Source organism: Lepidochelys kempii, chromosome 22 (genome assembly GCF_965140265.1).
Source record: "Lepidochelys kempii isolate rLepKem1 chromosome 22, rLepKem1.hap2, whole genome shotgun sequence".
NCBI classification, from domain to species: Eukaryota; Metazoa; Chordata; order Testudines; family Cheloniidae; genus Lepidochelys; species Lepidochelys kempii.
The window spans coordinates 12,537,598-12,558,216 of NC_133277.1; the positions used below are offsets into that span (position 1 = coordinate 12,537,598).

At 47.6% G+C, this 20,619-nt stretch overlaps 2 protein-coding genes across 8 annotated transcripts in view; both read right to left on the bottom strand.

Moving 5' to 3' along the window:
* Window positions 1–310, bottom strand: part of GRIK4 (glutamate ionotropic receptor kainate type subunit 4) — a 304,903-nt gene extending 304,593 nt beyond the window's left edge. For all 5 annotated transcript variants that reach the window (XM_073321250.1, XM_073321251.1, XM_073321249.1 and 2 more), the window contains exon 1: window positions 216–310. The gene's annotated coding sequence lies outside the window, so the exon portion shown is untranslated. The remainder of the gene's footprint in view (window positions 1–215) is intronic.
* Window positions 311–15,667: 15,357 nt separating this feature from the next.
* The window catches only part of ARHGEF12 (Rho guanine nucleotide exchange factor 12), a 104,155-nt gene continuing 99,203 nt past the window's right edge, over window positions 15,668–20,619 (bottom strand). For all 3 annotated transcript variants that reach the window (XM_073320749.1, XM_073320752.1, XM_073320750.1), the window contains one exon: window positions 15,668–20,081. In XM_073320749.1, coding sequence (XP_073176850.1) covers window positions 20,071–20,081 — 11 coding nt within the window. In that variant the 3' untranslated portion in view covers window positions 15,668–20,070. The remainder of the gene's footprint in view (window positions 20,082–20,619) is intronic.

Here is a 20,619-nt window from a genome sequence, read left to right on the forward strand (position 1 = left end):
GTCCGAGTGGGCGAGGGCGTAGTGCTCCAGCGGGCTCCGGGCAGGGCGCAGGCTGGATGGGGCGCAAGGAGGCAGAGCCCGGGAGAGGAACCGGGCGGGGACGAAGGTGTCTCTCCCCTGGAAGCGGCTGCAGGAGCCCGGGGCTGGGCGCGGGGCTGGGGCTGGCCGAGCCGAGCCGCATCGCGGGGGCCCCGCAGCGGCGGCCGGTCTCCTACCTGAGCGGCTCCCCGGGGCTCCGGGCTGGGCAGCCGGCGGGAGCCGGGGCTTTTCCCGCAGACTCGGCGTGATCCGGCGGCAGCACCAGCGGAGAGCCCGTGTCCGGCAGCACCGGGGAGGAGCGGAGGGAACAGGGGGGGCCCCCGGTGGAGACCGGGGGAACTGCACGGAGCCGGGGGGGTGCAGTGCCGGGGAGCTCGGCAGGGGCTGCTGTACCCGGGGAAAGGGGGGCAATTGGCGGGGGGGGTTGCAGTATCCGGAAGAAGGGGGGCTTCGGTGCACCCCCCCACCGAGGGGGACACCGGGGTGCAGTACTGGGAGGGGGGACGGTGGGGGTGCAGTACCGGGGGGCTCGGCGGGGGGGGTGCAGAACCCAGGGCAGGGGACACAGCGGGGGTTGCGGTACCGGGAGGAGGGAGGGTGCAGTACCCGGGGGGAGGGGCACGGCAGGGGGTGCGGTACCGGGAGGAGGGGGTGTGTGGCAGGGGGTGCAGTACGGGAGGAGGGGGCACGGCGGGGGGGGCAGTACAGGGAGGAGGAAGGGTGCAGTACCCTGGGAGGGGGCACGGCGGGGGAGAGCAGTATCGGGGGGGGGTGCAGTACCCGGGGGGGAGGGGTACGGCGGGGGGGCAGTACCGGGAGGAGGGGGGGCGCAGTACCCTGGGAGGGGGCCCGACGGGCGGGAGCCCTACCGGCAGGGTGAGTGCAGTACCGGGGGGAGGGGTACGGCGGGGGGGGGCAGTACCGGGAGGAGGAACACAGCAGGGGTGCAGTACCGGGGCGGAGGAGCACGGTGGTGGGAGGGGGGGGCAGTATCCTGGGAGGGGGCACGGCGGGGAGGGGGCAGTTCCCGGGGCGGAGGGGCACGGCGGCGGAGTACCGGGAGGAGGAGCACGGCAGGGGTGCAGTACCCGAGGGGGGAGGGGGCACGGCAGGGGGGGGCAGTACCCTGGGAGGGGTACCGCAGGGATGCACGACCCGGGAGGAGGGGCACGGCGGGGGGGGCAGTACCGGGAGGAGGAACACAGCAGGGGTGCAGTACCGGGGCGGAGGAGCACGGTGGTGGGAGGGGGGGCAGTATCCTGGGAGGGGGCACGGCGGGGGGGGGGCAGTTCCCGGGCCGGAGGGGCACGGCGGCGGAGTACCGGGAGGAGGAGCACGGCAGGGGTGCAGTACCCGAGGGGGGAGGGGGCACGGCCGGGGGGGCAGTACCCTGGGAGGGGTACCGCAGGGATGCACGACCCGGGAGGAGGGGCACGGCGGGGGGGGCAGTACCGGGAGGAGGGGGGCAGTACCCTGGGAGGGGCACGGCGGGAGGGGCAGGACCGGGAAGAGGGGCAGTACCCGGGGGGGAGGGGCACGGCGGGGGGCAATTCCGGGGCGGGAGGGGCACCGGGGGCAGTACCCGGTGGCGCGGGGGAGCACGGAGCGCGCTCGGCCAGGGGAGCCCCCGTGCCCCGCTGCAGCCTTGCCCCGCGCGGGGGCCAGGAGTCGCCTCTGGAGAGGGGAGCGGGGGCCCCCTGCTGGAGCCAGGAGCCCGGCTGGGAAAGGTGGGTGAGGCCGCGGGGAGAGGGGAGCGGGGGAAGCCGGCTAGGACCCGAGGCAGCAGGGGCGAGCAGCGGGGCCCCCGGCGGAAGGATGCCCCGGTTCTCCGGGCAGGTTGTCTTAGGGAAATGGCCCCTGTAAAGAAGAACAAAAACCCGTGGCCTCGCTTTTCTAAAACGACCCGTGGCTCGGGAGGCCGGCTTGAGAGCCCTTGGAGGGGCCCGGCTTCGAGAAGTGTTGAGCCCCCACCCTGAGAAATCAGCACCCCTGGCCCAGGGGGCCGGAGCTGGGCAGCCCCCAGTAGTAACTGCTGTGGAGCCTTTGGGCTGGTATGTTGCAAACGATCGGATTTCCTGCCGGGCCACTGTTTCCTTCCCTCCCGCTGGAGGGGAGGGCTGGCGCTTTGGACACGACCGGCTTAAATGCCTTTGCTCACAGCCCCCCAAATCTTAACCTTCAAGGTGAACATCTCCCCGTCCCAGCACACAGTGCTGGGAAGCCATGGGGCATTTCCACCCAAGGCAAAAACAATTCTTGCACCAATTGCTTGTCAGTAATACAGGCAGAGCAGATAGGAGTGGGCAGAACGGCGGCTTCTCTTACTGTAAAACAACCAAAAAAAAAAAAAAACCTGGTATCAGGCCCCAGGTCTGTAGTAACGCTGCTGTAAACAGCAATCCTATAGAGCAGTGCTGTCAAGTAGTGTAGTTTTGGTTTACGGGGTTTTGTTGACTAGTAAGAAACAAAGCTTTTATCCCTTCAATTAACTGGACTTGTGCATTAACAAAGAGCTATTATTTCAGACAAACTCATCTTCCCCTCCTGCTAGGACGAAACAGCATTGAGAGAGAGGAGAGGAAAGGGAACAGCTTTACTGGGGGGGCAGAAATGCCTCTGCCACAGAGACAAATTGCTCATAAGACCCACAGATAACAGCCCCCGCCTGCTTTGAACTCATCCCCTTCACACATCGTTTCTCTTAGGACAATAGCTACAAGTCCGTTACTCCTTGAATCATCCCTGAGCCTTTGCAGCAATGGGCCAGCCCAATCATTTATTATTCTCTGTATGAAAGAGTATTTCCCTAGGTCTGGGCTGCACTTGCTTTTCAGTTTCGTCTATGGCCCCCAAGCTCCTAGACTCTTGGCTGTCTGGGCTGCAGCACTGAGGAAAGTGGGGGATTGTACTGCCCTTTGAATACAGGGGGAAAGGCGGCAGGGCCATGCTGGGCAGAAAAGAAAATGAGTCTGGATAAAAGTAGAGGCTGGATAATTTTGTGACCAATAACAGCTTCTGCACTTAAAGAGGCTAAAAGAGGGAGGAATCACCATGGCCTGCTTCAGGGCATAAGGTGGCCCTTGCTGGAGTCAGGAAGGAATCCCCTCTATCTGCTCATTGTAGGCCAGATCCTAATGAGTGCTGAGTTCCTGCCACCCATCTTGGCATTTTCTGTCTTTGAAGTGGTTTGCTTTGCAACCTGGGTGTTCTCCAAATGTCGGTCTTTTGTACTCCATATGGATACATTCTCTGCTTTGTAGAAAGTCCTTCAACATGTTCTTGTGAGCTTCTGCCTTGGAAGTAGGGTTGTAAAAAGAAGTCTACAGAACTGGGAAGCTAATCCAAGGTCTTGACGTTAGAAAGTCTCAGGGTCGAATTCCCAACAGCTGTAAATCAGCATAGCTCCAGTGAAGTCATTTAGCTCTTTCACCTTACAGCAGCTAAGGATCTTTCCCTTAGTATTTAACAGAAGGGAGGTAGAGAGAGATCATTCCCCAGAAAGCAACATCGGAAAGACAAGTTCATGGCAGCAAAGGCCCTGGAATTCCAGGAGGACCCACAAGAGCTTGGCAAGGTGGGAAATTGAAACACAGAAATGCTGATATGAGTCTCTTGTTCTCCCATTTTCCCTTTTGCCCCTAAAGTGGTCTAGGCCAACAGGCAGGAGCCTTGAAGCAGGCTTTGAACTAGGACAGCTCATTGCCCTGTCTTCAATTTCCTTTGATTGCACCCTTACCGGAATAGACTGTGTTTTATTTAAGACACTTGGGGATCTCGGTTTGTTTTTGGGATCATTCAGGAGGGAAATTGTTGATAATAGGTGCTACCAGAATATATTTACAGAGACCAGAAGTGGGCCTGGGGGCCTATTGGGAGTGGTGCCATACAAAGACAGGAAGAGACAGATACCTGAGATAGGTAGAAAGACCATCCCTGCCCCAGAGACAGAAAGGTGGGCAAATAATGTCCTCAATCAGGGACTATCTGTGGCCTGGTCCACACTGAAAAGTTTGATCAGCATAGCTAAAGCAGTTAGGCGTGTGAAAAAGCTTCCCCTGACTAATATCGCTGAGCCCACAAAAGCCCCAGGGTAGACGCAGCAATGTTGAGGGAGAAGTTTTCTGAGCTTCTAGCCTATGTTTTTCAAAGAGAAGGTGTTCCTACACAGACAGAAAAACCCCTACCACCAGCATATACAGGGCATAGTTACAGCAGTGTGGTCTCTGGCGTGTAGACCAGGCCTAAGTTTAAGTCACCGATCACCATGCTCAAAGGCACCTACATTGTATGCATTGCAGTGACAGAGCTTTTGTGCTGTAACACAGATACTTCCCCTCCATCGCTGTAGGAATGGGTTTTCTGGTGGTGTAATGCATCCTCCCACCTGAGAGCTGGTAGCAAGGGCAATGACAGAATTCTTCTGTTGACTTAGCAATGGCTGTACTGGGGCTTAAGTGCCTCTCTCAGGCCTGTGAATTTTTCACACCCCTGAGGAACGTAGCTAGTTCAACCTGTTTTAGATGTAGACCAAGCCTCGCAATCCCTCTTCAAGAGATGTTGTGAAGATGCTGACTGAAGCCTACAAGGCACAGAATGAAAATCAGACACATGCAAGGAGTGATCAAAATAGAGGACCAAAAGTGATGCTCATAGGAATTGCCCTACTGTACCAGACCAGTGCTCAAGCTGGTGTAGTACCTGTCTCTGAGAGTGGCCAGCAGCAGTTGCTTCAGAGAAAGATGCAAAAAAACCTGCAGAGGTAGTTATGGGATAATTTCCGCAATTTATAACTAACACTGAAATTTGCAAAACAGTTTGGCCCATCTAATAGTCCATCATCCATTAACCCCAACAGCCTAGCCAAATTCCCCTCTCCCCCCAACCCCCTCAGTAACAACATTTTGTTCATCTAGGTGCCTATTATATAGCAAAACAAATTACTCCTGCATTTTCAGTAGAACTCAGGGTATTTTTCTCTTCTTATCTTAAACAGGCATGTAGTTGAGCTCTGCACTCTGTAAACAGCTGCTGCACTTAACTCCAGAGGTGGCTACATTTCAGTGGCAGAACAAACAAACTGCATAGGAGTTAGTTAAATCGGTAAAGCATTGTGAAATCCTTCAGGATGAAAGGCGTTACAGAATCCAATATATCTCCTTTCACTGAAATATAGAGGCAAACATCTGTTGTGGGTACGGTTTTTCCTCGTTAATATTCAAAAAAATTTTTTTTGCCAATGAGAGAACATGTCCAGATTACATAATTCTACAGACAGACTGAGCACTGAAAGGACAGCTCTAGGTAATGGTAGTTGCAAAAAAAAAAAAACCCAAACAAAAAAACACGAGACACCCGACCTAATTCTATATTTCTAACCAGAGACCCCTCCAATGAGTTAACTAGACCAATTATGTAAATAAGGAACATTTGTGAAAAATAAACTGGGGTGTTTTTATTTGAAAAAGTAAAAGAAAATCTGTTCAAATGTAAAAGGGGATTATAGTCCAAAGAGGGGCTGTGACCCCAATCTCACAAGTACTTACAGACGTAGGTCACGTTACTCATGTGAATAGCTCCACTGAAGACATGAGGCCAGATTCTCGGCTGGTGTAAAATGGTGTAGCCTCACTGAAATAAATGGAGCTCTGATGATTTACAGCAGCTGGGGAGTTAGTCCCACAGGCCTATTCACAGAGGTAAAATTAAATAGATGAGTGTTGGCAGAATACAGGTCTATAAGTGGGAAGAAAAAACAAAGCGCTAAATAATCATTGTAGATGTCACTAATGCAAACACTTTTTATGATGGGTTTTGTGAAGTGAATAGTTGTTTGCCAGGTCCTTTGCTGGTAAGCTGTTTGGGACAGGAACTGTCTTTTCATTTCATACAGAGCCTTGCACAATAGGGTTTAAATCACCAGTAGGACCTGTAGGCTCCATTCATGCAAATAAAAACGGAGCCATCGTTCCAGAGTGACAGCTTTCAGCCACTACAGCCTTGGACTACATTCAAATCATGGCCTGCACCAGGAAGACTCCATATCCCATTGTCAGTTCCTACATCGCTCCTCTTCTTCATTATGGGCCTACTCACCAGAGCTGTGCAGTAGCTTCCCCTCCTCCTGGCATTTCTTAACCTTTGAATGAGTAGCTTTGCAATCATGACAAAGATTTTTTTCTCCCTTGGAACACAGCTCTATTCTCTGACTCACACAAATTCATTCCTTCAATAGATGAACTTTTGCTACAACCAAGCCAAAATCCTACTCTTCCCACATAACCCCCCTGTCCCCAATCTCTGACTTCTATCTTTCAAACCACCCATTGCCTGAACTCTCTCTTTTTACCTTCATTTCTATTCCAGTTTCTCCAAGAGGTCTCACTCAGAGTGGAGCTGCAGTGTAGGAGGTGCTGATTATATCACAGTGAGATTGTTTGTATGCAAACTAGCTTATATCAATAGACAAGTCAAGGGTAGGAGAATTGAAAGATTGCTACCCCCATATTTCAGATTATGAACTGAGGCATGGAGACATTAACTGGCACAGAGCCATTAAACCCAAATCCTCAAAGCTGTCCAGAGACCTAGCTCGCACTGATTTTGAGTGGGAGTTAGGTGCCCAAATACCACTGCGGATCTGGGCTTATATAACTTGCCTAGGGTCACCCAGGGAGTCTTATGCAAAGCCAGGAATTGAACTCAGATGGCTAAAGGCCTAGTACAATACTGTAACCATGGGAGGTTTTTTTCTTTTTAAAATGAGAGTAATAAAAACACCAGATTGCTGTTTGCAAAGTGTTGTCCTTGATTCAGATCTGTCAGATTCTTTATTGTTCTGGTGTTCATTCCCTTGTAATTACTGCTATCAAAAGAGGTTTTCTTCTATAGGTTTCATTCATGTGCCAAAGAAAAATTAAAAGTAGTCATTAAAGAAAAACACTCCTCTTTGAAATGTGGTGAAAGCATAAGAATTAAGACTTTAAAAAGAGAAACGTTCCAGCAATAGGACCCCCTCTGCATGAAGAATGAAATTGACTTCAGAGAGCCAAGATGCAGTGTGGTTCCAGAGAGCAGAGCAGAGCTGGAAAGTCAGAACACGCAGGTTCTAGGCCCAGTGACGCCACACAACTTTGGTAAAAGCATTTCTGCTCTCTGTGCCCCCTCTGACTCTTTTACAGTCTAAACAGACAAGACAATTTGTTGAACCCACGCTCATCTCTTGCTACGTTTGTGCAGTGCTAGCAGAATAGGGCCCTCCAGGCAGTACTGTAGCATAAACACTGTCATAAGTATAGAGGGAAGGGTAAAGCCCTTTAAAATCTCTCCTGGCCAGAGGAAAAAATCCTCTCACCTGTCAAGGTTCCTTCCCTGCTCTGAACTCTAGGGTACATATGTGGGGACCTGCATGAAAACGTCCTATGCTTACTTTTACCAACTTAGGTTAAAACTTCCCCAAGGTACAAACTGTTTTACCCTTTTGCCCTTGGACTTCCACTGCCACTACCAAATGTTTATCTGGGTTTATTTATGAGGAAAGCGTTGGGCCTTTAAAGGTGAGAGGATTTTTCCTCTGGCCAGGAGGGATTTTAAAGGCGTTTACCCTTCCCTTTATATTTATGACAAACACTAAATATCTGCTCAACAGCTTCATGGCAGAGTAAATGTAGACACCAAAGCTGTGACTGTAAAAACACCACTATGAAGACTGGAGAAGATAGATTTAGATTGGATCTGGCTGAAATGGGAAGAATTTTCCTTTCCCTGAACTACAAAGCATTTTAAAACCCTTTGAATGAAGCCAGAGAAGTGAATAACCCAAATGAAGCAGCAGCTGCAAAAAGCTGGGTAGAATTTAGGAGCCAAAGTTCAAATCCAGAATTGTTCCTGAAAGGAAAGGGAGGGGAGCCTTGTTTCAACACACTCAAACAGCCATACGGCTAAGCTATTGGCCTAAGCAGAGGGATACCTTCCAGGAACTCGTGTTCTAATCCCACACTGGAACATGACTCACTTTGGGACCACAAGCAAATTGCTTTGGTCTTATTTTTCAAAAAGTATCCACTGATATATAATGCCTCAATCTGTGGCCACCTCTTTGGGCTGGATTTTCAGAGACGTGGAGCACCTGCATCTCAGTGCTTCGCACTAGAAGCGCACGTACATCAACCCCATGGAAAATCAGGCCCCAAGTATCTCAAAGTTGGATCCTTACCCAATGAGATGTCCCAAATCCGTGCATGCTTTTGAAAATGTATCCGCTGTGCATCTGCGTTTCCTCACCTGTGAAGTATCAGATACGTACCCATCTCATGGGGATTTGGAGTACTAAGTCTGATAGAGTGCTTCAAAAAGGAAAATATTATAGACACAGGGCCAGATCCTCAGCTGATATAAAACTCAGCAGAGTCCACAGACATCAGTAGAAACACATTGATGGACAACTGCTGTGGATCTGGCCCAGGTTAAAACACTCCCTTTATTATTTCAGTAAGGCCACCCCCAATCATACACCCCTACCAAAAAAAAAGACTGGCTTAAAACTGAGATTTTAATTTTATATATTTGCTTCCTCCCCCACCGTTCTCTTCCAGTTTCTGAGCCTTTAGGGTGCTCTTGGGTCACATTTTCAAGCTTTTCTCTGTAAGCACAAGGACTACAAATGCATTTAGGAAAAGAAAGTGGAGTTTCTTACATTCACACAACTCTAGCAGCTGAGGCTTTAAGAAAACCACCAAATATCACAACAGTTGGCAATTAATTACTACGGAACCTGACCAGACACACAATCCTTGGGTATCTTCGTTTGAAGCAGGCCAAAGCTGAAAACATTTCAACCACCAGTTCAGTTATAGCAAGGGAGAGTTGGGGCTGTATCAGGTCCCCTGGAATAACTCTGGTTCTCGGTGTATGGAAATTACATACGATTGCATACAAATATCAATAACTGTAGGTAAAAGATAGGGCAAGGGCACACATCACTGAACGGGCAGTTTGATCAACACAGGAACCTGGCTGTAAATCAGAAGACACCAGGATACATGGTGAAAAGGTAGCAAACCGCTCAGTTGTTCGATGCCACCTAATAAGACTTCAGAGCTGGGACAGGCTTGGGGAGGTGCGCAGATACAATTTCAAAGCAAAATGAAAAAACCCACAGCGTAGAAGCATTTAATCTCATGGCCCTCATAAGGGTCAAACTGAGGACAGAAGGAGTCCCTTTTGAAATGGCGAGAAGGCAATATTCCAAAAGGGAGGAGGTGAATGGAGAATACAGAGCTTTCCTTCTCATGTTCATTTAAGACACTACGTGTTGTTTCAGGCTAGGAAGCAGAACCTGTATTGAAATTTCAGTGTGGGGAGGGGCACACACAAAAAACCCCCACCCCCACACTGATTAATATCCTAGTATAACAGTAACTTCCCGTAGTCTGAATTATTGCAAAACCTCCAGAGAGCCGACAGAAATGTAGATTTACTCTCCCATCCATGGAGCTCCATTTAATGTCGTTTATTCAGCAGCTCTGAGTAAATATGAAAGGGAAAGTTAAAACATTGATCAGGGAAAACGCTTCATGCTAAATAAGCCACAGACATCTGGAAACAAACCAGTTCAAGGAAGCAGTGGAGAGATTCAGGGTGTTTTAGTCCATTGAAAGCCCAGCTGATGACGTGCAGCCATAAAATAGCAGCTGTGGGGGTGGGGGACCAATAGAGGCGCTCACATTGGAGAAACACCGAGGGAGGCACATTTCAGTGTATTGCTTTTTCATGGCACAATCCAAGAAGCTATGTGCATAGTCCTGCCCAGCAAGGACGGGGATGGTGCAGGACACAGTGTCCAAAATTGATCGCAAAGAGGCGGCCAAGGGGGTCAGTGGGGTTGAAAACTTATTTGCCAGCCTCTCCGCCCCGACAGGGACGTACAGGCCTCCCCAGGATCATTTGGATGGTGCTAACGGTAGCAGAGGCTCTCACTCCTCCAGTGGATGCACTGCTCCCCCTTTCTCAGAAATCCCCTTACATTTTCCAGTCTAGGGCATGTCTCCAGGGGACCTAGTCTCTGTTCTCCAGTTGCCACAGTCACCGGGGTGCCCTCTTTGTGGCAGTTTTTGGGCTGTGCTGGCAACAGGCCAGGAGGCAGAGAGCTGCCCGTAAGCAAAAAAACAAAACCAAACAAAACACCAAACATTTTTTGCCTGCACGTCAAGGTTTCTTGATAAAAATTGATGGAAGTTCCCCAGCAATGAAAACCTGCCACACAGCTGATCAGCATTAAGCTCACCCTGTGGTTACAGAGAGACTGACAGATCAGCCATGGGTCCACATTTTATAACGCTGAAGCTGTCTTTGATCCTCAGCCTGCACTTAGAACTCCCCTGCTAGCCTGAACTCGGCACTGGATGGCTTCAGACCTTCGTTAAATGTCCCTCCAATCTTCCCTATGCACAGGCAAAGAGACTCCTTCAGCTGCATGCCCAGTCCTAGCCCTTAAAATCCCTCCTGTCCTGCAGGGTGTATTCTATTGAATAACAAAGTTTGTGTTTTCAAAGAATAATCCTCCTCCTGTATAGCAGGGCAGGAGAAATCTTTAAAGGGCCACTGCTGTCGTACATTACCAAAGAATCCAGAGGCAAACGATCAACACAAAAGGCATACCGCCCCCAGCACTTTCCAGTGGGGATGAGGATTTTCCTTCCTCTTTTTAAAATCAAATGCATTTGGAAAGTTCTGAAGCATGAGACTACCAACATCAAAATGCAGACACACTCTGGATGCCCCTCTGCAACCCCTCCCAGTTCGCTTGGGCGGTTACTGTCCATAGATAGTTGATCATGCCTAAATTGGAGATATGAGAGCTTCCTACTTCTGTGGGACATGTTCTCACTGGCTGAGCCTGTTTCTCAGATGATACATTCACTCATAATAATCAGACCAGCTGGCTGGATCACATGCCAGAGACTAGACCGCTTTCATTTTAGTCCAACCTTCATAAATATTTGAGGAAAAATAACTGCATCGACTAGCTGATGAAGGTCACCTAGAGACAGGCTGGGCGGGGGGAATGCACAGGCCCTCCTACCCCATGAAAGATCTTCAGTGGAACAAGATGGCATATAAATCCTGCCCTTGCTCTTTGGAAAGCAGCACTAGCCTGCTTGCCAGTTTACTGAGAACAAGGAAATACTTAGGATGCAAAGCAAGGTAGGGGAAAAAAATCCAAGGAAGTGAAGGATAATTTTAGAGGCCCCATGGAAAGCTGGGAGTGGAGCACACTGCACTTCTATAGCAGAGGATCTCAAAGCCATTTGCAAACTTGAGATGGCAAGCTCTTTGAGACACAGTCTTTTTGTTGAGTCTGTACAGCATCGAGACCACTGGTCCATGACTGCGGTTCCTAGGCATCACTGTTAGGTACAAATAATAAATATTACCAAAGCCCCAGCATCCCTGTCGGGTAGGCTACATCACTGTAACGCTACAAATAGTGCACCAGAGAATCTGTGCAAACTTGTCCAAAGTGTAACAAATCTGTGTCAGACTCTGAGTCCTGGCTGCAACTTCCCTACTCCAATAACTGTGGCAGCCAGCCAGCAGGGCAATGAATCCCAGAGAGACTTGATCCTGCAGCCGAAAGAGCCCTAGAAGACAGCACCTTCTGATCGTTACAGTCCTCCTCTCCCCCTAGCTGGGTTCGAGGGCACTGGCTGCAGGAGAAGTCACAGAGCAGCACTTGATTGGTTTATTTTGAATAATTTATTTACAATCATGCAGCAGAGGGAATAGATAAAACATTTAAATAGGCAAACAACACAAACAGCATCATTCGCAAAGCACAACAGAGCTCAGATTACCAACTGTAATAAAGCCATTCTCAAGGAGCTGTAGAGACACATTGCAGAAGGAGAGAAACAGGACTCCAAAAGTTTGGGAAAAAATACCAGAGACCTGGCTTTTTCAGATTTATCATCTGGATCGGTGCCATGTCAAATGCCAGGGAAGCCAAAAGGTGGGGTGAAGGGCAGAACTAAATAATGGGAATGTGTGTCAATCACCCTCTGCAGATAACAATAAAATATAGGCCCAGGGACAACAATCTTAGCACAGATGTTCACTATTAAAATCTCCAAGTACAATAGCAAGTTCAAATTTTGCTTCCCCTTCAAATTTCTATTCGATCCTGAGGAAGGAAAAACTGCTGCTGAATGAAAAAAATTCAGAGCTTATAACACTCCTGCGCACAGATATGCAGTCTTCCGTAATGTGGTTTCTGCCATGGGAAAGTCACTGTCGATCTTCAGGGTTTGTCTACGCTCCAATCCAATGAGGGATTCGAGCCCGGGTGGATATACCTATGCTAGCGCAGCTAAAAACAGCCGTGTGGATGCAGGGGCATGAGGTTCAGTGCAGGTCACCAATACAAGCACATGCTTATAGAGCCCGCGTTGAAGCATCTACACTGCTCTTTTTATCCTCACTTGTGAAGAAGAATTAAGGACAAACAGCAAGAGAGAAGTTCAAACTCACTGGGAAGAGTGAGTTGGAGGAAAACAAAGCAGAGGCTGCAGGGGAAAAATAATGGCCATCTTGTCAACCTAGGTTACTTCTACACTGCAGCTAGGAGCATGCCTCCCAGCCCGGGCAGATGGATTCATGTTCGTGGGGCTTGAGCTTAAAGGTGCTTAACAAAAAAAACAAACAAAAAAAAACCCAACAATGTGGACAGTATGGCTTAGTCAGGAGCTCAGGCTCTCAAGCCCACCCGATCCCCTGGCTCCGAGCTCAGGTGGCTAGCCTGAGTCTCCGCTGGAGTGCACTATCATCCACACTGCAATTTTCAGCATGCTAGCTTAAGCCCCGCTTGTGGGAGTCTGTCTATCCAGGAACACAACAGCTCTTTATACGTCCTGCTGGTTTTGTTAGCAGCTCCATTTTAAAAAGACATCTGGACTTCTTCCATGAAGGGCTAAGTTTAAAAAAAAGCAAAGATTCAACAGATGATGATTCACTTTCAGGGAAGCAAACAAGCAATAACGTAAGGCCTAATGCCGTTTTATAGCCACCTGAGAAATAGTTTGACAGACACTTTGTATAAAGCTTCAGCCTTTCAGCAAGACAGCTGAAGTGCTCATACTTATGTGTGTAAGGAGGAAAAACAGTCCAAAAAACCTTGATAATGAATAGACTGCCAGATTCCTTAACTACAGCACCTTGTTAAAAGGCCTCTAGCTGTCAGAATATTTTATGCCGAAACATTTAGATTTTACTTAAAAAAACAAAAACACAAGAGTTTTTAAATAAAACCCCAAGTATTTAATTGCATTGGGGAATGCTTCTGGCTGGACTTAAACATCCTTTTGTGGTGCTAGAAACCTAAGGGCAATCTCATTATGTGTTAAATGCATGAGTATGTAACTGACTAGAAATAGGAAGTGAAACTGACTGTCTAATTTCTCTGTCAAAGCAGAACAAATGGACCAGAAAGTCCATGTGTTTGAAGTGTTCATGAAGTTGCTATTTGTGACACAGGGAAGGAAATGGTGAAAAACAAGCATTTTGCAGTCAAGTAATACAATGGGGCTGCATCCAAAATTCAGTATGAAGGCTAAACTTCCACCGGCAAGTCATCTTGTGTCCATTCACTCCCGCAAACACAACTGATGATGATCACTGGCATCTTATAGACGTGAGTAGCAATACTAATAGATCACTTAGCATTGGGAACCTCCTGCATTATAATTCAGCAGTTTACTGATTGAGGTGCAGTGTTATTTTTGTGTCTGAAAGTCCAATTGTTTGGCTTCCATGACAAAGAGAATTCTGGCTTTGGGCTGAGCAAGAACACCATGCAGGGATATTCGTGGCCTTAACGCTGAAGAAAGCAAATGGAAGTGGGATGGCACCAAGGGTAGCCCTTTCTAGGGGAGTTAGGACAGTGTTACTGGTGCAGAAGAGTGGTTAATGTCCTATGTCAAATGCTTCCCTTTGAATAAGCATCACAGCCCTTTACTACTTCTGCTCTATTAGACCACAAGAGCAAGCATGTGGACTTTGTATCGAGACTGCCACGCTCAGCCCACAGGGGCGAAGAACCACAGACAAAGACGTGACAAGCACAAGAACATTAAATAACTTCCCAACCACAGAGTAACCAACATTGGAGGGAGGGGTGCCATGACAGGTTTTAGGGAAAGCCTGAGCATTCATTGGACACTGCAAACAGGAGTATTTAAAAAAAAAAATCACTAGCATGTATCTAGAAAACCTTTCAGGGGAATCATAGACAATGGAATGGAATGGAAAGACCTGTTAGATTGTCTTGTCCATCCCCACCGGATATAGGATTGTTCTCTGTCATCTCCATTGCTTTATCAAGACACACTGAGAAAAATGTTATACTCACTCCATTAAAGCTTCAGGCAATTTTAAAGGCTCAGAGACTAGAATTCACTGGAACGAACAGAAATAGGTCACTTAACAACAAGTTGGCGTTTAAGTCTTATCAGGAACTGTGTGGGGTACAGACCACCCAGCCATAAAAAGGCATACAAATGCAGAGTGGGGTTGGAATATCCGTCACTATCAGCAGGGGGTACTTGTATGGGGTCGAGGGTTCAGGGGTACTAAGTGTCAAGTGAAAAAAGTGTTAAGGGTTAGGAAGTGTGGAGAATAAAAAAGAAAGCGTTGCTAGTAAAAGCTATGGGGCATTTATACCAAACCGATTATTTGAGAGCAAAGTGGGACACAAGCAAACAAACCCAATCTAACCATATGCTCTGAAAAGGGGGAGAGAATCAAGCGATCTTGCTGGCATTGTGGAACATTTACAGAGTGAGGAGTGTGCTACAGATACCATAGACAGCCCAGGGGATTCAATGGAAATGGGATTCAAAGCCCAAGGGAATCAATGGAAAGATTCTGACACACTTCCAAGGCGTTTGGATCAGGCCCATGGTAATAAAGGATCTTTGACCACAGACATCAGCAGAAGACATACAAAATGAAGTGCACTGATGGCAGATGCTGAGACAGGATCTAGCAGGAGAGAGATTTTGGTATCTGAAAATATTACTTACACTGTATTGCTTACAAGTTTAGGGTGAAGGTGAGATAAAGAAGGCGTCAGGAGTGAAGGCGAACTCACTGAACACAAGAAAGTAATTCACTTTTCTATGGAATTCACACTTATTTCTATGGAACCAGCAGGGGACACTTCCTGTATGGAGCAGACATGCTGGCAGCTCAGTGGGAGAGGAGGACTGTCTGGAACTAGAGTGCCACATCAGACTTCTTAGCATGACCAGGCTTTGAAAGCATTCTCTCTTACCAGAACAGTGGCATACCCTTCTCCAGATGGCAAGGGTGCACACCACGTCTAGGCATAGGTTAGTTGGAGCAGGATCGCTAAACTGTCACAGATACCAACAGGGGGCTCTGCAGGGAAGAGCTACTAATCAATAAGAACAATAGTGTTAACTGTGAGAAAGAATCCACTCCCCAAGCAATTGCATCAATGGACTCCGATAGGTTATTTGTACCAAATAAAAGCTTGCACTGTCCATCAAGTTTTCTCTTTGGAACAGTCTGTCCTGCCAAGCTCCAAGCAATAAAAAAAACCCAAACAAAAAGCAGCCAGTTAAGGACTTGGTTCCTTTAAGCTTATTTAATGATATTTGAATGCTTAAATTTTCTATTTTCCAGCTCCTGAAAACAGAAATACTTTTAAAATGACCAATATTTAATTCCCAAAACATACAACCTTATCCGCTAAGTCATAAAAGAGCTATTTTACAAACATACAACAATAGAGTCTTTTCTTAGACATTCAAACATGATCAGTAAAAATACAAGATTATTAATAAAGATATTTTTGTATTTTTTTTTTAAAGAATATTTCCAGATTTTTTTTCCTTCTTCTCTTTAAAGTAAATCTCTGTTAAGAGTACATGATTGTATGGTGTACAAAGAAAACAAAAATATTCTAGTAGGAAGAGAGTTCCAAAAGACTTAATTCAAAATAAAACCAGTGTTGGCTGCAGTATCCCTTTTGCAGTACATCTGCTGATCAGCTGGCACCTGGAAAAGAAAAGGGATTTCTTGGGGGAGCCCAGGGAGCAAAGGCAATACCAATTACCCTCAGCACTGAAACTCTAATCAAGGATCACCTACACAGGTAACTGAGACACCTTTTCTAGCCAAAGGGGCACAGTTTCTGTAAGAGTCAGTGAGTATCTACATTTTATAGATGATGTGTTTCTATTGGAAACACTGAAACTAGGCAGAGGGATGTGGTGTAAAAGCGGACGAGGGTATCTAGGCTACTCAGGCCCTTGGGTTTTCACACCTGATCCTCCTTTCTGATCCTGCCCCTTGGATGTTTTCATCTCCTCTCCCTACAGAGAAAGCCAGAGAGAGAAACCTGAGCAAATGTGGCCTAAATAGCATTGCCATTTGTATCACTCCCCTTTTTGTGGGACAAGACACTGTTACAAACACACACAACCCAATTCTTTCTAGCCCTACGAACTAGATCCCATAACACTAGATGAACACACTTCTCAGAAGGGACTGCAGGGTGCATTGTAGCAACCTTTCCTCACTCTCAAGATGAGAAACCCTGGGTCATCTTTTTATTTAGAAAAAGGCAGGCTCATGTCAGAGAACACAGTGCCCTGCTGTCCAATCTGAACAAGGGAACGTACAATCACAGGCCAGGTCATCTTGTGCTGGACTGGAAACTGGAATTTACAGAAGGGATAACCCATGGCTACTGAAGAAAATAAAAATGAGAACTGAAAAGTGCATCTGAACATCAGCCCCCCACCCCACTTCAAAATGAACCATGCCTGGGGTCTGCGATACAGTAGATGTGCTAGGGAATGAAATGGAATCCCAGTGATTTCGGTCACGGTGCTGGGGAAATGAAGGATCCCTTATCCCTCACCAAGGAATAATGCCCTTAACATGAGATTGATCAATATGGAAAAACAAGTAGGACCAAGTACAACACAGCACGTCATTTCACTTCCCATAAAGCTGGGTCTACGTAGTGTACCTTTCTTTGCTAGCTCAAGAAGATCCCCAGTATCTCTTCGATGCCACTCCTATCAGCCAAATCATCCCGAAGATTCAAGTGTCACCACCACTACCACAGCTGAGAATGGGACAGTCAACATTTCCCCCTATACCTCTGGAGAGCTTGCTGAGATAATAGTCCATCCCACCTCCCGCTGGACTAAAGGCTATGGCTAAGTTAGCGTTTTAGGGGAACTCTCTCACCCCTGCAGCTCCGGCGATGGTAACCTGAGTTCAAGTCTAGATGACACGCTAAGGTCAATTTCTACACTCTACCTTCACGAGCCCTTCCACCACCACCCCCTCTGGTGGAGCTGCACTGACGCTAATAGAGTGGTGGGGGATTTCTCCCCAAATGCTAGCGCACGTAAGGCAGAGGAGTCAGACAAGCCAGGACATGGAACTGCAGACCATTCCCCACTAGGCCATCATTACACACTTATCTCTCCGCTGCTTATGAAGCATGCTGCTCATCACGAACGTTAGGCTTCCTGCACCTAGTAAGGAGGCTGGAGATCTCAGGACTTGGCCTTGAGTGATAATGGCCAAGAGCTTGGCCATGATGCTCTCCTAGAGCCCTGCATTTGGACAACGGGGCTCAACTCTGTTTATTAAATGCAGCCCAAAGTAGGGAAGGGTCTACGCTCAAGCACGGCTTGGACAGCTCGGGAAATGTGTTATAAAGGCTATAGCAACTGCTCCAATTCATGCAGCAGGAAAATCAACTCTTTCATCCATCCCTGGAAGAGACACATGCTGATAAAGAGAAGAGGCTGGGGGGGAAGAAACAGTAGCTCTAAAACGAAAATGGCATCAAAAACTAAGCTTGGCCATGGACCAAGAGATCTTTGGGGCAGGACTGGGTAAAAGGGACACTCCACACAGCGTCAGGCACCATTTGTTACAACGGTTTAATTTCTGGGTTCATTAGAGCAAGTCTAGATGTTTAAAACTAACAGAACCATATGGCTGGGGCTGAGCTCCTGCCTGTCTGACACTGGAAGCTCTTATCTGATGCTGATCATATGTTCATACAGGTGTAACACAGGAGCCCCTAGCTTGGCACCAGTGAGATGCCACTGCCAGTCCAGAAGGTACATTTGGGCTTGCGTTGGGAACTTGGGGAATCCTGCTGGTGAAGTGCTCCATGCACTTGGCTTCTGCAAGGGAATCCTCCCTGCTCTCCAATGGCCCCAACTCATAAAGTGGATCCAAAATCATCTCAGTTCAACTGATAACCTGGATAAGGTTTCTCTTAAGGAAAAGGACAAGAACTGGATTTTGCTTCACAGGAGTGGAAAAGCACTTTTGATCCTCTGTCATTAGCTACAGGGAAAATGGAGCAGGGAGAATGACCTTTCCACTGACCAAAGATATTCTCCACACGTCATGGTCCATGCAGTAATGCACACCTTTCTTGTAATGGTTCTAAGAGGGTAAGACGATTGACTGGTTTGGCATACTAGTCAATTCCGGTTGGCAAAATAGTCTAAACCTTGGGTACCCGGTGCAGAAAGAATGCGTCATGCATATTTTAAATGAGCAGTTTGTGATTCCAGAAGTTTGAGAGGCTAAGAGAACGTCCTGAACCAACTGTCCCATAGCAGGTAGTGCCCATCCTAGTACCAATTTCAGAGCAGGCACTATCAATAACCAGTCTGGATGTCCAGTGCTAGTTCTGTTATCAGCTTGCATTTTGCAGGGTCAGTCTGGAATGAAGTCCAACAGAAAACTGTTGGAACTGGCCTATGGGAAGTGCTAGAGAATCGGGTCTGGTTCCAGCAGTTCTGCCTTCTCTGCAATGCACCTATCTGTTCCAATCTGAGAGCACTTTGGTACAATCAGTGCAAAAAACAAAAGCAAAAAACCCCCAATAAAAACAAACACCCCTCACCCCCCATGAAACTCAGCAAGACACACCTCCAGGTACTAACATTTACTGGCCCTATAATCAGCAGTACCTGTGGCTAACTCAAATGGCAGCCAACATTCATTCAGTAGTGATTTAGTGAGACACCCCCACCTGCCCCACATTTCTAGGTTTGCATTTTTTCCTGCTTGATCCGGTGAACAGTTACACAAGTGCTGGAGCTCCAAATATTGTTTATCGCTTTAAATAGGAGACAATTATCAAGGCCAACATAAAGTCAAGAAAAAAAAATTAAACCCAACTTTCTCCTCTCCCTGTCCGATCCCCCAGTCAATGAAGGAGACCACCAAGGGGAAAAATGGTTTGCTAATTTCAAGTGCCTGGCTATTTAGTGCATGGAGAATTCTCATTGCACATGAGCTACGAAGAACAGGCATTCGCTCCAAATGGAGCCAGTCCACAGGCTGTTGAATGTAGCCCGTTCCCACCAAAGGTCATCAGAACACCTTTGCAAATAACTCTGCGTGCGGCAGTTGGGTTGCCAGCAGGGAGCTTGGAGTCCAATCCAGTGAAATCAAGACACAAAATACACCCCTCCCCCCCTTCTCAGATCTGAACTTTGCTTCTGGAGCAGTGGGATCCAGAGTGCACTAGATTTCAAGGGCTAGAACTGTCACTACCCAATTAAAACAAAAGCAAATAAAAAAATTAAAATGTGCTTTTGATACATGGAATGAAGTCAAATAAATACATTGATTTTTTAAATGTCTAAATACATTTTTATATCCTACACCCAAAGCTCTGTACATTTGGTTTGGTTATTTTTGTTGTTGTTCTGAATCAAAAACAAAAATTTCCGGTAGCAAGAGGAGGAGGAGGAGGAGAGAATGGAAGAGACTCCCCCACTGACAATCTAGTGCAGATGCCCCACAGAGAAAGCACCCCATCCCCACTCTGCTAGAGCATGGTTAGCACTTGGATGGTCCACAGACAGAACGCTCTTGTCTCAGAGTCCGCATGAAAGCTAGTAGGCGCTGATGTGAGGCTGATGCTCTCATCCAATTTTCAGCCACTTCCAGAAAACGTGACTAACTTTTGTCTGAAAAGGAAAGAGATGCAAGGGGAAAAACAGGCCACAAGAGAAGTAAGCATCACCAACCCTTCAAAACACACAGCCAGTTCAGACAGAACTGTCTGCAGGGATAACTTATGTGCCACAGTTGACTTGGAGAACACATCTGCAGGCATCACAGGGATCTGCTCAAACCAAATTTAAAGGGAGCTGTGATGGCTCCTTTATGCAGTGTCAATGGTGTGCATGGGGCTTTACACACAAAAGTAAGCGGGCTCTTACAATCTAACTCACAAGAATGGCCATACTGGGTCAGAGCAAAGGTCCATCTTGCCCAGTATCCTGTCTTCCGACCATGGCCAATACCAGGTGCTTCAGAGGAAATGAACAGAACAGGTAATCACCAAGTGATCCATCCACTGTCGTCCACTCCCAGCTTCTGGCAAACAGAGGCTAGGGATACCATCCCAGCCCATCCTAATAGCCGTAACTCATCTGACTTCAGTCCCTAAATTAATCCAAACCCCTTTGAAAGACAAGCCCAACACCTTATTCATGGGCTTGC